The sequence below is a fragment of the Furipterus horrens genome, unplaced genomic scaffold (genome assembly GCF_987537825.1).
Source record: "Furipterus horrens unplaced genomic scaffold, mFurHor1.1.pri manual_scaffold_2, whole genome shotgun sequence".
In the NCBI taxonomy this organism is placed as follows: Eukaryota; Metazoa; Chordata; class Mammalia; order Chiroptera; family Furipteridae; genus Furipterus; species Furipterus horrens.
In genome coordinates, this window is record NW_028327172.1 from 173,685,304 (window position 1) to 173,704,091 (window position 18,788).

At 41.0% G+C, this 18,788-nt stretch overlaps 2 protein-coding genes across 3 annotated transcripts in view; one reads left to right on the forward strand and one right to left on the reverse strand.

Annotated features, from left to right (window-relative positions):
- The window catches only part of RUFY3 (RUN and FYVE domain containing 3), a 71,027-nt gene extending 53,025 nt beyond the window's left edge, over nt 1–18,002 (reverse strand). Inside the window, exon 1 of one of the 2 annotated variants that reach the window (XM_090266788.1) lies at nt 17,429–18,000. In XM_090266788.1, the coding sequence (XP_090122914.1) occupies nt 17,429–17,786 (358 nt within the window). In that variant the 5' untranslated portion in view covers nt 17,787–18,000. Of the gene's footprint in view, nt 1–17,428 lie in introns of both variants that reach the window. The other variant, XM_090266790.1, reaches the window with a different exon arrangement.
- LOC150020013 (cAMP-regulated phosphoprotein 19-like) lies at nt 14,148–14,798 on the forward strand. The gene is made up of 2 exons (XM_090268117.1): nt 14,148–14,410; nt 14,642–14,798. The coding sequence occupies exons 1-2, from the start codon at nt 14,170–14,172 to the stop codon at nt 14,737–14,739; spliced, it is 339 nt and encodes a 112-aa protein (XP_090124243.1). The 5' UTR covers nt 14,148–14,169; the 3' UTR covers nt 14,740–14,798.
- Nucleotides 18,003–18,788: the final 786 nt, after the last annotated feature.

Genomic DNA, 18,788 nt, shown 5'->3' on the forward strand with positions numbered 1-18,788 from the left:
ATATTAAAAATACTCCTGTCCTGGAACACCCTAAGGGCACATTTTCCTATTAAACCAGCCAACCAACACACCCACCCACACACACATATATATTATTCAAGGAGATGTTTATACCTTGCTTTCTGAGCTACAGAAATAACAAGAGGATAAGGGTTGATAAAGATTTTTCAAAAAAACTATTTTGGGGTCCCAATAAGACTATCAGCTGATTCCTCAAAGTAAACCCTCCAGGCGAGAAGGGACTGCCAAGAAATATTCAAAGTAATGAAAAGAAAAAACCTACAACCACAATTACTCTATCCAGTGAAGCTGTCATTCAGAATAGAAGGGCAGAGAAAGTGCTTCCAAGACAAAGTAAAACTGAAGGAGTTCATCAGATCCAAACCACTGTTATATGAAATGTTCAAGGGACTTGTTTAGGAGAAGGAGGATCACAACTATGAACATTAAAATGAAAACTGTACCAAAACAACCAACAACAGAAACCAGGGAATCGAAACAAAGGCAGACTAAGTAGGCAACGAGAGTGGGAAAAGAACTATTGGTATGGGGAACATTTTGGGGAGAGGTCAGTGAGGAGGTGGAAGGGGGGAAAGGGAGGGAGATGGTACAGGAATTAAGAAGCATAGTAGGAGGGAGTGGAGTAGACAGGAAGATGTCGAGAAGAACTATATGCACAACCAATGGGCATGGACTAAGGTGGGGGGGACAACTGGAGGGAGGGGGTCACTGGGTGGAGGGGAACAAAGGGAAAAGAAACTGGGACAACTGTAATAGCATAAACAATAAAGCATATTTTAAAACATTTTGGATCATTGAAAAGAGGTTGTTTTTTTTTTTTTTTTTTTAATTTAAGGGTCTGGTTGTAAAGAGGAACGTACAACTTCAAGAAATATATCCCAAGATGATTTATTCCGTTCTAGAGATTTCTTATCAGAGGGATACCTTGATTAATTTCTAAAAACTAAAAAGAAAAAATTCTTCTTGAATATTAAAATTTCATAAATGCTTCACCCTAATGTGACATTAAACTCAACAAAAAATGCTAAGAATCAGATTTTGTAGGTAAACAGGCATTTTCATATTGTTAGAGGAAGGCAAACTGGTACAATGTAAGAATGCATATGTATAAGTATATGCATTCTTAAAATTAGGAAGAAAATCATTAAGTTACTGAGGAAAAGAAAATATTCTAAGTTTACTGATTTCTATTTAAATTTCTTCCAACATTATCCTACATTTGGACCCAGAGCTACTCATTCATTCATTCATTCATTCATTCAATATTCACCGAGAGTACTCCACGCTGCCAGGCAGTGATCCAGGCACTGGGCATGAAGCAGTAAGACAAGATCACTTTTTCGAGGAGGCAGAGTTTGCATATCTAAATATTGAACACAAGCCTTCACTTAACACATTCACATTAGAGTTTGATTTTTTTCTAGCTAGACATATTTGCATGTTATACAATAAAGCTGAAAGGGGACAGTTTATAGTTTCACAGTAAGCCATGCAATACTCCAAAACATAGTAAGCACTCGTTAAACTTTGAACTTAAACTTAGGCTGAATAGTTCCCAGAAGCACAATGCCAAACAGATGTGGCTATCTGTACACATGACATCAAGACTCTAGGTCATTGATACATTCTTAAAATGGAGAACAGTAAATACATAAATAAATATGAATGCTTTGGAATTGCCTGTGGCCCACCCATACTCCAATTCAGCCTGTCATCAACCATGACAAACAGCCTTTCTGCCAACCAATCAAAAAGCATTTACTAATAACCCCTGAATAGGAGATTCAGGGTGATTGCAACATACCAGGACAAGAACACCTAGGTTAATAAGCAAAGCAACTCGGTTCATTTTCCTTCCAAAGGTCCTTTTCTTTAGTTAGAGGACACATGGAGGGAAGTCCAAAGCAACTAAAACTTTTGCCCCGGAGACAAAAACCTGCCCACATTGGTTCCCCATGACTTTCTCAGAGCTATCAGTTTGAGGAGGTATTAGCAGCCATTTCAGAAATAAGAACCGTGGGTAGGCAGGAAAACCTGTACTTCCACTATCTAGTTATACCTGTTTGCAGGTAAACACCCTTGAAGTCTTCAGGGTGAACAGTTACTCACTGTCCATAAGCAATGAATTTACTACTCAAACAAGCAATGTTTGTAGAAGACGAATAAAATAATTCTAAGTATTGCTTAGTACTGTTTTTACATGTGGGTCTTTACCAAGTACACATATTAGCCTGAGCTTTTTTCTTATAAATATACTATTTATAAGATGTATTGAACTGTTTTCTCATTTAATCCCACTTGTGAATAAAGACACATATTTGTAAAATAGTTGTGAGGAGCTGGTGTACAGTCTGTGGCCCTAAAACAATTAATAGGCCTACGTGAAGTTCAAACCCAAGATGATGAACTGAATAATACTATATTTTAGCTGCTTACACAGCTCAAATTTTCCACAATATGATTGATTTGAAGCAAACAAGATCCACATTTCAAACTTAGAAGTTATATTCCTATTAAAGTATATTCATTCACTCAGTAACTATTACAAGACAAAGATTGATTTGTTATGCCCAATGTCCCTGTTATACAATGTGGAAAAATTAACTTAAGGTAACTATCGTTTATTGAATTTATATTTTCTGCAAGATGCTTTATATATACCCTATCGAATCTTCACAAGAATCCTGCAAAAATAGATATTGATATCTCGTCTTTACATAGAAAGAAACCAAAGCTAAGCCAAGTGACTGGCCAAGTTCATAACAGTAAGTTAGAGGCAGATCTGGGATTTCAAGCTGCTTCTGTGTAGATGCCCCAAAGTCCACGTTTTCTTCTCTACCTTGCAACTGTCAGTGTCCACACTTTACACCTTAATGTTTCACAAACCATATATTCCACTTAGTCACCTTTATACATTTAGCTCAGGATTTTAATAAGTGGGCATTTTCTGAGAAACCGAGAACTCAGTATGGATCGTTCCTGCCGTGTGTAATCATTTCTATATATGGTATAAATCATTGTCTTATTCTTAAAATATTATTACAAATATACAGACGTCTAAACAATAGATCTAGCTTTAGTTTGTTTTTAACTTTCTAGAAAGGGTTTTATGTTTCTTATAACCTTCTAAGCCTTTCACTCAACATCGTGTTTTCTAAGATTCATCCACACTGTAGTGTGGCCACTGAAGTTTATCCTTTTGCGACTGTATTTATAAGGTAATATTTCATTGTATGCGTAAACAATTTTCTGGTTCTTTTCCATGCTGGTGAGCATTTGGGTTACTTCTAATTTTTCATTTTACATTAAATTATTTAGATACTATTCAGAAATAATTAAAAAAAAAAACACTTTATTTTTAGAGAAAAGAAAAAGGAGGGAGAAAGAGAGGGAGAGAAACACTGATCAGCTGCCTCCGCACTTTCACCCCACCACCTCCCCAACTGGAGCCTGGCCTGCAATCCAGGCATGTGCCCTGACCAGGAACCGAATCTGAGACCTTTCAGTTTGCAAGCTGGTGTTCAATCCACTGAGCCACACCTGCCAGGGCAGAAATAGATTTCTTAGTTATGCCAATTCTTCCTAACAAGTTTGAGGATAAGAGACCATTTCACTAATTTATTTTAGAGTTAGTTGTCTCCTATTACCTAGCTCCTATTTTGCATATAATGGTACTTCTTAAAATTTGTCAACTTGTGCAATGAAATCAGTTTGTACATCTCACAAGTTATGTATCCCAAGGCTTCTTGGATCATGATTTTAAAATTTAAGAAGAAAAACCTCATCTCCTTTCCTTCCATTTCACTAGTTGCTAATTAGCACAAATGGATTTACTTGATAAATTATTGTGATAATGACATTGGTAGAAAGCCCAATGTTTTGCTAAATTATAAGATTATTCAATGGAATGATCATTTGTTCACATGCTCCAGTCCTCCTTCCCTCTCACTTCCTTCCTTCTTTCAGACGAAAATCTATTACATTAACCTCTGATGCTGCTAATATTTCCACAATTTAGGTTTATACTCTTGGCAGACTAGTACTACTTTCTAGATATTAACCAAGGATGGTAATAAGTACCTTAAAATAATTACAACTGAGAAGCTGAGTTATTATTTTGTTAGAAACAAACACCGCCAGAAGTATTACAATGCATAATATTTTTAGTCATTAAAATTAACCAGGATAAGATTAGAAATAACTCCTACCTCAATAACTTAAAGCTGATTTCATTGCTAAATGGCAGTAGACAATGATTTAAAGACATCAATCTACCAAAGACTTAGCAGATAATCTTGGGAGATTTATCCTCTTGTCTTAATTTGCTCAGCTATAAAATGAAACTAAATATCTTGTTTCACAAAGATAGTAGTCTCCAGGAGAACTCTGCCTGATTTGCACACTGTTATACATCTGCTTATAACAATACCTATGAAATACCAGAGTCTCAATACCTACTGATATAGATATGGACCTTGAAAGTACTCCATATTCTTTCAGTGGCAAATTTCCACCCTCTTGTTTCACCTCAACCTTGAAAACCCCCAAGTTCTATAAAATTAAGCTATATTTATGCTCCAACACAGGTCATTCTAACAGTCTTTATTCTTCTGTACCTAACAGAATCATTCATGCAATATGTATATGGCACCTGTTATATGCTAGCCTCTAGAAATACGCAGAACAAGGCAACAGACAAGAAAAAGGTAATTATAGGTGTTTTAGAAATTCCTAGGTTCCTGTCACACAGATAGCTATTCAGTGTTGTTTACACACTTAACTATTTTTCCCTATCAAATTTGTGACTTTTGAATTTCACATTCATCCATTTTTAACAAATAGGGCTTTACAGAATAGAAAAGGAGCTAGAAGGTTGCTGCTGCCTGAAAAGGAGCCTCTAATTTAGGAAGTGATTCCAGTTATGGGAGGCGGTGAGGCAGGTTGAGAGAGATGTGGACTCTGGATTCAGAATGCCCACAGTGAATCCTAGATCCACCACCGAGAAGCCGAGTAACCTTGGCAAATTACTTGTTTTGGAGTCTGTTTTTTCACTGATGAAATGGGGATAATAATAACTTCAGAGTTAAATGAAGCAGTGTAAGTAAAAGCTTAGCATGGTGCTTAGCACAAAGTAAACAGTCAATAAATGTCAGCATTAGCATCATTATTAGTTCTCTGCCTTTGAGACTTCTGGGGGGAAAAGCAGAAACCCCATTATCACATGAAATGAAAATCAGCAAGGATGAATGTTCATGGGACTGAGACAGAGGAAAGTAAAAAGGAGACCTGGGCAAAGGGTATGTTAGGGCATCTTTTGGGCTTTGAGGAAGGAAGATGGGTCAGAATTTTACCAGCATTTTTATCAGGTGACCAGATTTCTTTAGTTCATAAAAAGGCAAGGGAAGCAGATGAGTGTCTGTGGGAAGTCTCTATACAGATTCTAGAGTAAGAAGAACTGTATTCTAAAAGCCAGCATGCTGAAACAATTTCTCCTGCTTTCTACATGCCTCCTGCTGTCCCAGCCTGCCAACCTCACCTTTCCTGTGAATAGGAGGTTTCAAACTTTTCCACCTCTGCCCCACCCTTCTTCACATCACTCTCTCTGACACATGCCGAGTGTCCTGTTCATTTGGTATGATGCAAGTATAGAACCAGGCAGTCACTAGGAAGGGCTCTACTAAGAAGAATACAGCACTGGTCAGCAGCCATCAACTCCTGATACTCCATGAACTTTTCACAATTGTTCAAATATAGCTATAGTACAGGGCATGGCCATATTGATACTTAACCTCTCAAACACACTGCTTTGTTATTTTAAAAGCATATCCGTTCACATAATTTTAAGCCAATTCTTTAATGCTTATGGTGCATTATTGACTTCTCAAACTAAATTTTAGAAGTTCGTACTTGAGCCACTTTGTACTACAGGGAAGGAGTTTCAATGCTAATAAGATTTGGATAGAAATATAACAGTTGTGATGTCCTGCAAAATTTATTAAAATAAAATTCTACTTTAATTTATGATGGCTACAGGTTATCTATAGTGCAATGATAAAGAGGAAGCAAATCTTTTAAGCAACTCTTTTAATTACTTAAGGAATTTTCAAAAATACTAGTTAACAAGGAAATACCATTATTTCATCCAGTTTATTCTGCCGCACTCTCATCTTCATCTACCTAGACTTTTTACTACCTATAATCTACACTAGAAAAGTATGTTCTTTTAGCTTCTTCATAAAATTGTATCTCTTTAAGACAGTTTTCTATTAAAAGTCAAACAAAAAGGGAAAAGATGCAAGACAGAAAGAACAGTCAGGTTGAGTATGTTTTGAGGCCAATAACTAGTCTTTTAGTCTGAAGAGTTGCTTACTTTTGCGATCTTTCCTCTAATCTCTCTCCCACTCAGCAGCCTGTACTGCCCTCCACCCAGCCTCGTTTATTTAAGGCCTTGGTGAAGGAGCATTCAGTGATTAAGAACATGAGCTTTGGAGTCAGATTATTCAGGAATATAAATTAATTCTTTTAGTTAAAACAACCTGCCATATATACGAATATTGAATCATTATGTTGTACACCTAAAACATGTTAATTTCAATTATACCTCAATAAAAACAACAAACAGAAATCTGTGTTAACAAGATCTTCAGGTGATTCTGATGAGTGCTATAATTTGACACCTAAGACCTTGCCTAAAGCCACAGAATCTGTCTCCATAATATCATCTTCTAAATTCAAGGTTACGCTATCATAATTTTTGTATTTTATAACAATTTAGGTAAGTCACTCTTGAGACAATGAATCAAATATTCTTATGAAAAACATGTTGCATCCATGTACTTATATGAAGTCTGTATGTGTAACGGGCTGCAAAGCGGGGGTCCCCTGAAATATTCTCTACAATGGCCTCACAAACTTAAATTGGGGGAAGGGAAAGTGGATGACACGGTGTTTGTTAATAGCTGTGCTTTTCTTGAAGAGTGAAATATGTACATGACTAAGAGCGTATAGTGGCTTGTAACACGGCCGGGGGGGGGGGGGATGGATGCCCCTGTGTCACGGGGACCTCTTGCTCTGACTAAAGATGGCAGCCAAAAGAAGGTAAAAGATACAGGGGAACTGGCAAAAACAGCACATCATAGGAGGGGCTGGAGATTAGGTCACTATCAAGTTCTGTGCTGAGTATTAAAATAAGGGCGAGCTGAGAAAGGGATTCCTCCATGTGGCCTGGGGTAGTAAGGATGCAGCAGCCATGCTGTCTGTAGTGGGATTCCGCAATGAGGCCTGAAACAGGAGGAAGAAGCCATGCAGGAGGAAGGAGAGAGCTGATGAAGCTGTGCGGGGACCTGCCTAACCCAGTACAGATTTGTGGGAAATACTTGGAGCTGAACTGAACTGAGACCAGGAATGCTGAAGTTGCAGACTTCTGCTTCTCTGAAGGATGTACAGAGAAGCCACTTGCTTAACGTGTGTGCCTCCCTGGATTCCATCACGATCCAGTGTAACATGGTACATGTTTTCCTGAACCACTACATGAAGGCTGAGAACAACATACACCAAATCCTGAAGGAGAGAGCTGCTGTGAGAGGATGGTGACTCTGAAACCCACAAGTGCACAGTCCAGAGGGGATGGAGACCTGTTTGCACAGCCGGCTTAAGGAGAGAAAAGGATATGGGGAACTTCTGGACATAGTTTTGGCTTATAGCCATTTGGGGATCAAGGGAAGTGCTGGGTTTCATGGGACAATAGGACTCTGAGCAGCAGGCTCTCAGCACCCCCCAAGGCTGGAATCCTGTACATAAAAACCTGTTTCTTCAACACTAATTGTCAGGTCATGTATTAAGATGCTATGTGACCAAGTCCCAGTTTGCTTGATTACATATGAACGACTCCTCCTCCCCATTTTTTTTTTCAGCTTTGTTAACTAAGTATTTTTATGTATTGGCTCTTCTATTAGAAATTTAAATAAATGATATATAAATATATATTTATATATCTATACATATAAAACAAAATTTTAATGCATGTGAAATTTTTAGCTCTCTACCTGGCACATAAAATATTCTATAAATGGTAGGCATTAAATACTGTTATTACCTTACTAGTTACATTCTTTATTAGTAATTGCTTGGGTTACCTAACTACAGTAAAACTTTTTTTTAATCTAATGAAGAGCCTTTTAGGATCTTTTAGTATCTAGAATGAAATGAAGATCAGAAATAAGAAAAAAGAAAACTCTTATCTATAAAGAATGAACATATGGTTATTAAGAGGGGAGCAGCCAAAACAAAGTCAAAGACTCAGAGATTACACCTGACATTCTGAAATTGTTGCTTTGTCAATCAGAAGTGTTATCTGACTTTTTGGTAATGTCAGGCCAGAAGAATAGGTAGCAGAAGAGAAGGGAGAAATTGGCTGGGAAGACAAACCGATAATTTAGGCACCAGTGGTGATAAAACTGAGTCAGGAAGGCTAGCAGCAGACAGGCTGTTTGGCCATGAGGCAGGAAATGGGGCATGGCCCAACTCCCTGTACCTCAGAAGCTTGGGATGTCCCTGGTTATTTCATTTGTGTGTGGAAAGTACTCACCTGCATTTCAATACTGGAGGGCTAACCTCCAGTTCTATGGTAGTCACTAATTTAAGATCACATATTATCTGAAGAAGCTACATTTCTGAGGCACTTTTTTCTATGGGCGCTTGCTTATAGCTTCCATTTGACAAGACAGCATTCAATGGATCAGAAAGTGGCTATGTTCTTAACAGCTGGAAAAGAGCTGAAGGCTAACAGATTTCTTAATCACAGTATTGTAAATGCAGCACTTTTCTAAGTTAATTATATCAAAATGCTGTCTTTAAAAAAGTCACACATCAAGCTGCTGTTCTAAAAACTACTAGCATGAAGGTAAATGTTCAAAACTTTTGGGTTCTGATGGTTAGACCCCCCCTCCCTATCTCCCAGTTTTAAGCAGCTGCCTCAATATTTACCAAACAGAAAAAAGTATATCTGCCTTTTCAAAATTTAAAAAGCACATAGCAGATGAACTGAATAATGTGTATTCAGTTTCTGACCAGGTACAATATAATATTTTCTAGAGTACTACTAAACAGTGAAAGATGGCAAGAGAGAAAAATAAAGAAAAGGTTTACGAAGGATAACCTAAAATCAATGAATTACATATATAATATACATGCATACACACATAATATATACATACCTTTATTTTTATTTTTTTAAAGTATATTTTATTATGTTGTTACAGTAGTTCCAGTTTTTTTACCCTTTGCTCCCCTCCGCTCAGTAACCCATTCCCTCCAGCAGTCCCAACCCCCTTAGTGCACCTCCATGGGTTGTGCATATAAGTTCTTTGGCTTCACCCTTTCCTGTATTATTCTTAACTTCCCCCTGTCCATTTTGTACCAACCAATTATGCTTCTTAATCCCTGCACCATTTCCCCATTTCTCCCCCTCCCCACTCCCAGCTGATAACCCTCCAAATGATCCCCATACCTATAATTCTGTTCCTATTCTGGTTTGCTTAGTTGGATTTTATTTTTATTTTTTAGATTCAGTTGTTGATAGTTGTGAGTTTGTTGTCATTTTAGTGTTCATAGTTTTGATCTTCTTCTTCTTAAGTAAGTCCCTTTGACATTTCATATAATAATGGCTTGGTGATGATGAACTCCTTTAGCTTCACTGTGTCTGGGAAGCACTTCATCTGCCCTTCCATTTTGCTGGATAGAGTAATCTTGGTTGCAGGTTGCCTTTCATCACATTGAATACTGCTTGCCAGTCCCTTCCTGCCTGCAAAGTGTCCTCTGAGAAATAAGCTGATAGTCCTATAGGCAGCCCCCTGTAGGCAACTCTGCCTCTCTCTTGCTGCCACCAGTACTCTGTCTTTATCTTTCACCTTTGGCATCTCAATCATGATGCATCCTGGCGTTGTCCCCTCTGGGACCAGCTCGCCAGGGACCCTCGGTCCTTCCTGAACCTGTATGTCCATCTCCTTTGCAAAATTTGGGAAGTTTTCCTCATTTTTTTTCAATTCTTGCTTCCTCATTCTGCACTGGTTGATTGTTTTTTTCTTCCTTATGTTCCAAATGATTGATTTGAACCCCAGTTTCCTTCTCTTCACCATTGGTTTTGTGTGGATTTTCCTTTCTTTCACTTAGCATAGCCTTCACTTCTTCCCTTATGCATCTGCCATACTCAAGCATATCTGTCAAGCCTGTGAACATCTTTATCACCAGTGTTTTGAATTATTAATCTGTTAGGTTGTCTATCTCCTCATCTGTGAGGTTGGCTATCTCCTTGTCTTAGTTCTCCCATTGGAACCTTGATCTGTTCTCCGTTTTGGGCCATACTTCTCTGTCTCCTCATTCTGACAGGCTCCTGTGTTTGTTTGCCTCTGCATCCCAGGTAGAGCTGTTGCTCCTGTTATAAGGGGTGGAGCCTTAAGGATTCGTCATATAGGGCGACCTGTTTCACCACATTGTGGCTCTGTATGTGGGGGAGGGGTTCGAGGGGAACAACACCACCTGCCCAGCACTCGCCCCTTTTCCAGGCACCTCTCCCACTTCCGTACCAGACTGGCACCCCTCTAGCTGCTGCTCTGGCCGTTGTTCCCAGAGTGGGTGGGTCTGCGGATGTTCTAGGACTGTGGGGGCCTTTTAAACAAGTGGACTCTGCTGAGAGACTGGCAGTTTCTTCCTCCACCCCAACCCTCACTGGTCTGCACAGTCAGAAGCAATGAGGCTTAATTTTCCCTGGTGCTGGGACAGTGAACTGCGAGGTCCGGTGAGGAGTTGGGAATGCTCCCCAGGTGTCCCTCCTGACTTTTTAAAACGTGTGACTGCACTTTCTGCTGGCCTGCTGCCGCCAACACACCACATCCTCTCCGCCCTGGCTCTGCCCCTCCTACCTGTCTGGATGAGTATTTCTTTTTTATATCTCTGTTTGCTGGACTTCCGTGCAGTTTGATTTTCTGGAACTTCTGGTTGTTTCAAGTTTTGATGTAGTTATATTCCTTCTTAGTTGTGGAGGGAGATGCAGCGTGTCTGTCTATGACTCCATCTTGCCCGGATATACATACCTTTATATTGTGTATAAAACTGTGAACATAAAAGTAATTTTCTCACCTTAAATATTCATCCCTGGGTTTACATGCAAGTAAGAAAGCTCCTTCCCCAAATCAGAGATTCTTACAAGTGCTTCTGTGAAAAACAGTAAAATGTGTGTAGGAGCATCATTCTCTGTACTTTTCATGGCTCAAGTAAGGCACTCACAGGCATATTCGACTTTTAATACATTGTGTACGGATGGCGTGAATTCTCGTCATTTCTAAAAGGCATTTAAATACTCCGGTATGCAACGTGTTAAGTAGGAGGTCATAGTAAAGCTGCCAGTCCTTTCCAAGGTTTCTCCCCCTTCTTTCTATTCCTCTCCTAGCCCTCCGCCCATCTCAAAACAGCCCATACAAATACAGAAACAGGCTGCTTCTTTGTGGGTGGGACATTAAAAGAAATTTTTTTTTTTGTATACTGCTGTAATTGGGAGAGAAAAGACCAGGGCAGAGATGTGGGCTACTTGCATGGCATTGCCTTAAACATAAATGTTTGCTGCAGCTCTGAGAGTTGGAAGAAGAAAAGAGTAACTGTCAGATGGTAGGAGTGCCTCTTACCTTGTAGGTAAGCCAAGGAGAAGCCATCTCTTACCCATCCAGTCCATCCGCAAGATGACTTGTAAAGTTAGGATCGAAAAGGAAGGCATTAAATGTATTGGACCATGACATGCAAGTACTGGGTTGGCCAAAAAGTATGGTTTTATCTGTAAAATAAATTCTTTTTTCATTTTCACAAATAGCTTTATTGATTTGGATATTTTGAGTATGTTGGCTATCTCCCAAGTGGTAAAACACTGATTATTCTCAATTAATGTCTCAATTTGATCACTATCAACTTCAACGAGCCTACCCAACTGTGGAGCATCATCCAATGAGTAATCTCCAGCACAAAACTTCGCAAACCACTTCTGACACATTCAATCAGTCATAGCACCTTTGCTATACACTGCATGAATCTTTTTTTATTTCAGTTGTTTTACCTTTCTTGAAATAATAAAGCATAATATGCCAAAAATGTTGTATATTTTCTTCTATATTTAATATTAAAATGCCTACACAAAAATTTATCAATTTTGATGTTATTTTTTTTTAATGCAGGCTCATATGACTGCAGTCAATATATAATCTAACAAAATTGTTTCAAATGAAGTTAAAGACAACTAAGCACTACTAGAGCCATCTTATTGAAAAACCAAACAAACTTTTTGGCCAATCCAATAGCTCCTTCTTACACAGTTGACGAGAAACTGGTGTGGAAGATCATATACTAATGGGAAAATGGCCCATTAAATATGAACATCTACATGTCTGTGAATACAGTATTCCCTTACTTATTGCGGGTATTACATTCTAGACTCCCCTGCGAAGTAGGAACCTTACATTTATTCTACACTCTTAAACCTACATAAGTTTAACAACATATACAGTACCGCAAAATCCTGCGATAGAGTGAAAAATCTGCGATAATTAAATACTATATTTTTAAAATCCTGAAATACAGTGAGGCTAAGTGAACCACGATATAGAGAGGGACTACTGTATATGCATAAGTTCTGAAAGACAACTCACCAAACTCAAAGGTGGTGTCCTCAAATAATCAATGGGGGCTTGGGGACCTACAGAGAGGAAAGTTCACTTTGTACTAAATGTATTACACAGGGGAACAATTTTTAACACAATTCCTGTTGAGTTCGATTTTTCAGCTGTTTTAGACTTAAATAGGCATGCTGATTTCAAAACTGCAGTTAGTTTTCTTCTACCATGTCAAGTTTTTCTTGACAGCTTATCTTAATGTGACCAGTCTAGGCTGGATCAAGCCTGGATCAAGGGAAGAACTAGGGCTCTCCTATTGGCTGAGAGCAAACCTCCCTCTGGTGGGGAGGGCTAGGGGACAACCTTGGAGACCAGCGACAGGTTCATACTTGTCTAGGCTATTCAGTTACACATGAGAATGTGGTGAGAGGTTGTGTGCTGCTCTATAGAGTGAATCCTATTCTGAAGTGTAGCCTGATTTCTTATCTGTATACAAGGAGTTAGCAGAATTTATTTATTTACATACATACTTATTTCCTTTCCTTCAGATCATGTCTGCCTCTGCTATTTCTCATCATAAGTGCCTGAACAACCCTGATTCATTTTACCATATCTGTGGCAGTTTCACCATTCCCAGTCAAAAGACAAACATCAGTGCATTTGTGGGGCAAGCCTATTTTGCATATTTTTAAGTAAAACTTGGTGATCAAGATAAGTCTTGGGCCCCTCACAAGGTGTGCAAGCAGTGTGTCAAGAGTTTACGGATGTGGACGAAGGGAACACGTGATAAATTGCCATTTGGTATACCTATGGTTTGGCAAGAGCCTAGAGATCATTCAAGTGACTGTTACTTATGTATAGTAAAAATGTCAGGATATAACCAGAAAAATAAATGTAAAATAGAGTATCCTAGTCTACCATCAGCTATACACCCAGTGCCTCATTCAGCTGAAATCCCAGTACCAGTTTTCATAGAACTACTCTCTTCCAAAAAACAGGAGTATGGTGAAGAACTAAGTGACAGCAATGATGAAGATTTTTGAAATTGAAGATTACTCAGTTCATAAGGGATTTGATCAGCATGAGTTGAATGATTTGGCACGAGATTTGGGACTAGTATTCAAAAAGGATTCAGAACTCCTAGCATCAAGACTGCACGAGAAAAACTTGCTTGAAAAAGGAGCGAAGCCATCCTACCTTTGATCAAGAGAAAATACACTTCTGCAGAACTCTAGAATTGATGGTGGCTTTGTGTATTGCCATACATAGATGGTTTAATGGAGAGGAATTGGGAATTCCAATTTAGAATGCAACTAAATGGCGACTGTTCAATAGCTCAAAGCGGAGCTTGAAATGTGTCCTCCTTCACAATGGCAATTTATTTGGTGCAGTCCCAATTGGCCATTCAGTTTATTTTCATGAAGAATATGAAGACATAAAGAGTCACTGGTCTAGCATGACGGAGTCCGAGAAGAGGGTCCTCAGAGGGAGCAGTATGTCTGCAGAAGTTCCCGAGGCAGCCTCCGCGGAGGAGCAGAAGGAAATGGAAGACAAAGTAACTAATCCAGAGAAAGCTGAAGAAGCAAAATTAAAAGCAAGGTATCATCATTTGGAACAAAAGCCTAGAGGTTCAGATTTCTTAAGGAAGCGATTACAGAAAGGGCAAAAATATTTTGATTCTGTGGATTACAACATGGCTAAAGCAAAAATGAAGAACAAGCAACTTCCTGGCTGCTGTGGCTCAGTGGATTGAGCGTCGGCCTGTGAACCAAGTGTCGCTGGTTCGATTCCCAGTCAGGGCACATGACTAGGTTGCACATCAGGTCCCCAGTTGGGGGCGCGAGTGAGAAGCAACCACACAGTGATGTTTCTCTCCCTCTCTTTCTCCTTTCCCCTCTCTCTAAAAACAAACAAACAAATACATAAATCATTAAAAAAAAAAAAGAACAAGCAACTTCCTACTGCAGCCCCAGATAAGACAGAGGTCACTGGTGACCACATTCCCACTCTACAGGACCTTCCTCAACAGAAACCATTCCTTGTTGCTAGCAAGCTGGCTGGCTGATGAAAAGAGCTGAACTGCATGCGTCTTCTAATTCCCACTGGTTTTCCTTAATATGTTACTTCCCCGCTTTTTATCTGTTTCATTCACTAAGTCATTTGAGAGTGACAGCTTTGCAGGTAGTGGTAGTGTGTGCTGCTGTTTAAGGGAAGACACATATGTAGAGTTTTTGATTAGTTTAACAGTGCAATGATGAAGAGAACATGTTAGAGCAACATAAAGTAATTTACTTGAAAATAATTGTATATATTACCTAACTCCTGTAGTAGGACTGGTCCTAACAAACTACCAAGCTAGTTTTACAGTTTTAACGTTTTGGCTTTCTTTCATTCATTCTAATTATAGCTGGGTGTAACTCTTATTTAATTAACCTTTACTGTATTGATTTCTTCTGTATCTTCCTTTTGGATTTTATAAAACACAGTTTAAGGCCACAAGTTGGAAGAAAGGTCACGTATTTCAAACACAAATAGATGGAGCTCTAAAAGATTTGTATTTCTGTGCTTGAACTTGAATGGCCTTAAACCCGATTCAGCTTTAACAATAGAAGTTTACTTGGGCAATATTTGCCCATTCTGGTGTAACTTATGTGACCCTAGTGCTTAACAGCTGCCATTGAAGCTAATATTCTTATTCAGTTATATAGTTACAGTACCTTTTGTTTGTTAAAGATATGAATGAAGTATGCATGTGCATTGACTGTTGAATTCACTTTTGTGTCATTTTTGTAAATACAGTAGTTTTGCACAACTTCTCACAAATGTCTGTATTAATTTCACATACTAAAGAATAGATGATGTGCCAACCAGAAGCACAAAAGTTCCTACACAAAACTCTGTATGCCGTTAGAGCTTTTGTAAAGTAAGAGTAGTTTACAATCATGGGCTTCTAGAATACCAAACTGAACTCTTTTCCTCAGTATGCCCGTAGACTTAAGCTTTTTCATTTGTTCCTAATATCCATGACATTCAGTGGCCTTGTGCAAATATGATATGTTGCTTAGGCATATCTTTTGTCCTATGCAGAACATTTCATTTTGACTTTTATGAGAATTGCAATTCATGTAACTTTATATAAACTTTTTAAATGTAGAAACTTTTTACTTCCACAGTCAACTTTGGGGACACTAAACTAAAAGGCTTCCATACTCTGCATCCTGTGGCCCCTCCCTCCTTTTTAAAAAAAATTGCTTCTTTGACTTGAATCATGTTAGGCTGTGCTGTTCAATCAGAAGCACAGTGTATCCTTACTCTTGAAATTTGCTCTGCTGAGTGCTGTTTTATGATGATGTTTTCCTTATAACTTTTCAGTTAACCATTCTTATTCCTGTATTATTTATAATATTTGACAGTTGTTGAAATAAAAAAAACTTTATAATGAAAAAAAAAAAGTCATTGATAACCATAACCATAACCTAGGAGGAACCATCCCACCACCAGTTTTGGACATGCAGTGTTTGCTTAAAGAGCATGAGATTAGTGGGCAAGGTTTCTGGGCTAACTTCATTCTTTCACTTACTTTGTTACTTAGGACAAATCATTTAATAAGGATACTCAGATTCCTCTTCTGAAAAAGTGCATCATATATGGCTCACAGAGATATGAGGATAAACTATGATAATCATGGCGGATGCACATAGGAAATAGTCAACTCAGGGTTGCTTGGCAGTGTAGAGCAATTTAAAGGTTTGCCTTGGTCCTAAAAAATTCGCTAGTTCTATGACAGTGAGAGAGAGAGAGAGAGAGAGAGAGAGAGAGAGACAGAGAGACAGAGAGACAGAGAGACAGAGACACAAAGAGAGAGACAGAGACCTTCATCACCCTAGGCAAGTTTCCTTCCCTTTTCAGGGAGAGAAACACAGCAAAATATTTTGCATTTTACATATATCATGCCTTGTATCTTTAGTCACATTCCCACAGTGTAAGATCTAGTCTTTTAAATCAGATTTAACACTCTTCCCAGAGACTTATACGCAATTGCCCAGTCTAGGGCCCCGCTCATTGCAAGTAGCAGTAAACATCTGTTGACCAAAAGCACACACAGAATAGGGTTAGCTGCATTCAGAGGGCTCCTGTAACACTGGTTTTAAAAAGGTGGAGGCCTCTTCCAGCTAAAAGGTATAATCCTGGGAGGTGCCCTTCCAAAGCCCCCCCCCCCACCTCCCATTCACTTCTTGACACCTCGCGCACCGTTCTTGACTTTTTTCTATTACGGAGGACGAATCTGTACTATTTACCAGTGTGGAGAGAACGCTCCTAAAATTTTTACTGGTACAGCTGAGGCCGCCCCAGCGGAGGCGGCGCAGCGGCCACACCTACTTGGCTGCCCAGCCGCCTGGAGCCCGCAGAAGGCGGGCCAGTGAGGCTGCCGGGTGTTTGGGCACCGCCCCCTCCTCGACTCCTTGCAGGGAGGATCCCAGCCCAGGTCTGGGACCGGCCGAGCACGTGACAGTCAGCCAAGGATGAACATTCAGCCGGGGAGAGGAGGGGAAGACTCGCCGGGCGGGAACCCGCGGCCTGGGGAGACTCGGAGGTAAATAACCGAGCGCCCGGGCTGCGGCTGCCGATTGCGCTCCGGGATAGGAGCTTCCCGAGAGCCCCCGCCTCCCCGCCGGCCCGGCGCCCCACTCCCGAGACCCAGCCGGAGGCGGGGCTCCGCAGGCCCAGGCCGGCCCTTCCCCGCCGCCACTCACGATGCTTGCCGCTGCCGCTGCCGCTGCCGCCAGGGTAGCTCAGCAGTAGGAAGGGCAGTGGGGAGCCCGGCGACGGCGGGGTCCTCGAGGCGCGCTGTTGCTGCTGCTGCTGCGGCGGGCGCGCTGCGAAACCGGCGCCTCCATCTCCCGGGTAGAGCAGGAAGAAGGGGGCGGCCACCGGCGAGTCAGGCTCTGATTGCCCACTGGGGGAGGCCAGCGGCGGCTCCGCCCTGCCCTCTGGGTCCGCGCTGCCGGTAGTAGCGGGGCACGGCTCCTCCAGCCGCTGCTCCCCGCCCCTTGCCGGCTCCTCGCTGTAACTTTCCGCGCCGGGGGTGGGCGGAGGTGAGGTCTCAGCCATGCCCGCTCTCTCCTACGCTGCCTCCGATTCACTCCGGGGACTGGGCAGGGGAGCGGAGGGTCAAGGTGGCGAGCCACGGCCACCTTTCTCCTTGGCCGCCGCCTGCGCTCCGCAGCTGGGTTCACAGCCCGCCTAGCAGGAGTCGGAGCCAGCGGGAGCGACAGCCCCGCCCGACAGCACGGCCTCCTTACCGGCCGCCTCCTCTCGATGCCCCTCCCGCCAGCCCCCCAGCCTGCCGTGCGACTCCCCTAGGGGGCGGTGTCTCCTCTTCCTACTTCCCACCGTCCGCTCAGCTCCTGCGGCGAGGCTTTTCCCTGCGGGCCTGGGGGAGGAGATGGCACGCTGTGCAGCGTCCTCAGCTGCACCCCCCACCCCCCACCCAAGGCCCTTCTAAGCGGCCAGGTGTTTGCTCCCTGGGACTTGAAAGGTGGGAACCCTGACGAAATACCTGGAGGCATTTTTGTGTGTAACTGCCTAACTTCTTCGGTAGCGCCGAGGGACTAAGATCAGGGTTTGAAGATGAGGCGAAAGCTAATTTTAAAAAGGAACCTCCCCAGGCATTAATCTGTACCAGTTGCCTTTCACGTACTAGAATTGTAAAAGTGGATTCACTGTTTTGATTCAGGAGCTTTTTGTGTGAGAAACCAGAGGCGGGTGTCTTGTTTCACCACTTCTTTTGTTCCCTGTCATGTGCACTGTAGGGGAAACCTTGAATTTGCTTTGACTTTCACTCCCTGGTTTCCGGTGTTCGGGTGCGCATGAGTGCATTTTACCAAAAGCCTAGAATTTATGTGACAAGCATCTATTACAGGTCGACAGTTTTCACTTTCATACTGCCTCGCTAGTAATTGGCCGCTGTTGTTTTATTTGGACTATTTGAATCAATGATTACCGATCCAGTAGTAACCATAAGTAAACATTCTTTTTCTAATAAAGACAATTTCTAGTTACTATCATTATTCTTTATGCTGGATTCTGTGAATGTGCTCCCGTATTTCCCAG

What these genes read in the sequence shown, in the direction of transcription:
- LOC150020013 (XM_090268117.1), top strand. Translation starts at nt 14,170, where the DNA reads ATGTCTGCAGAAGTTCCCGAGGCAGCCTCCGCGGAGGAGCAGAAGGAA. An exon ending in CAAGCAACTTCCTGGCTGCT is followed by an intron (nt 14,411 to 14,641) that starts GTGGCTCAGTGG and finishes TTCCTACTGCAG; the next exon opens with CCCCAGATAAGACAGAGGTC.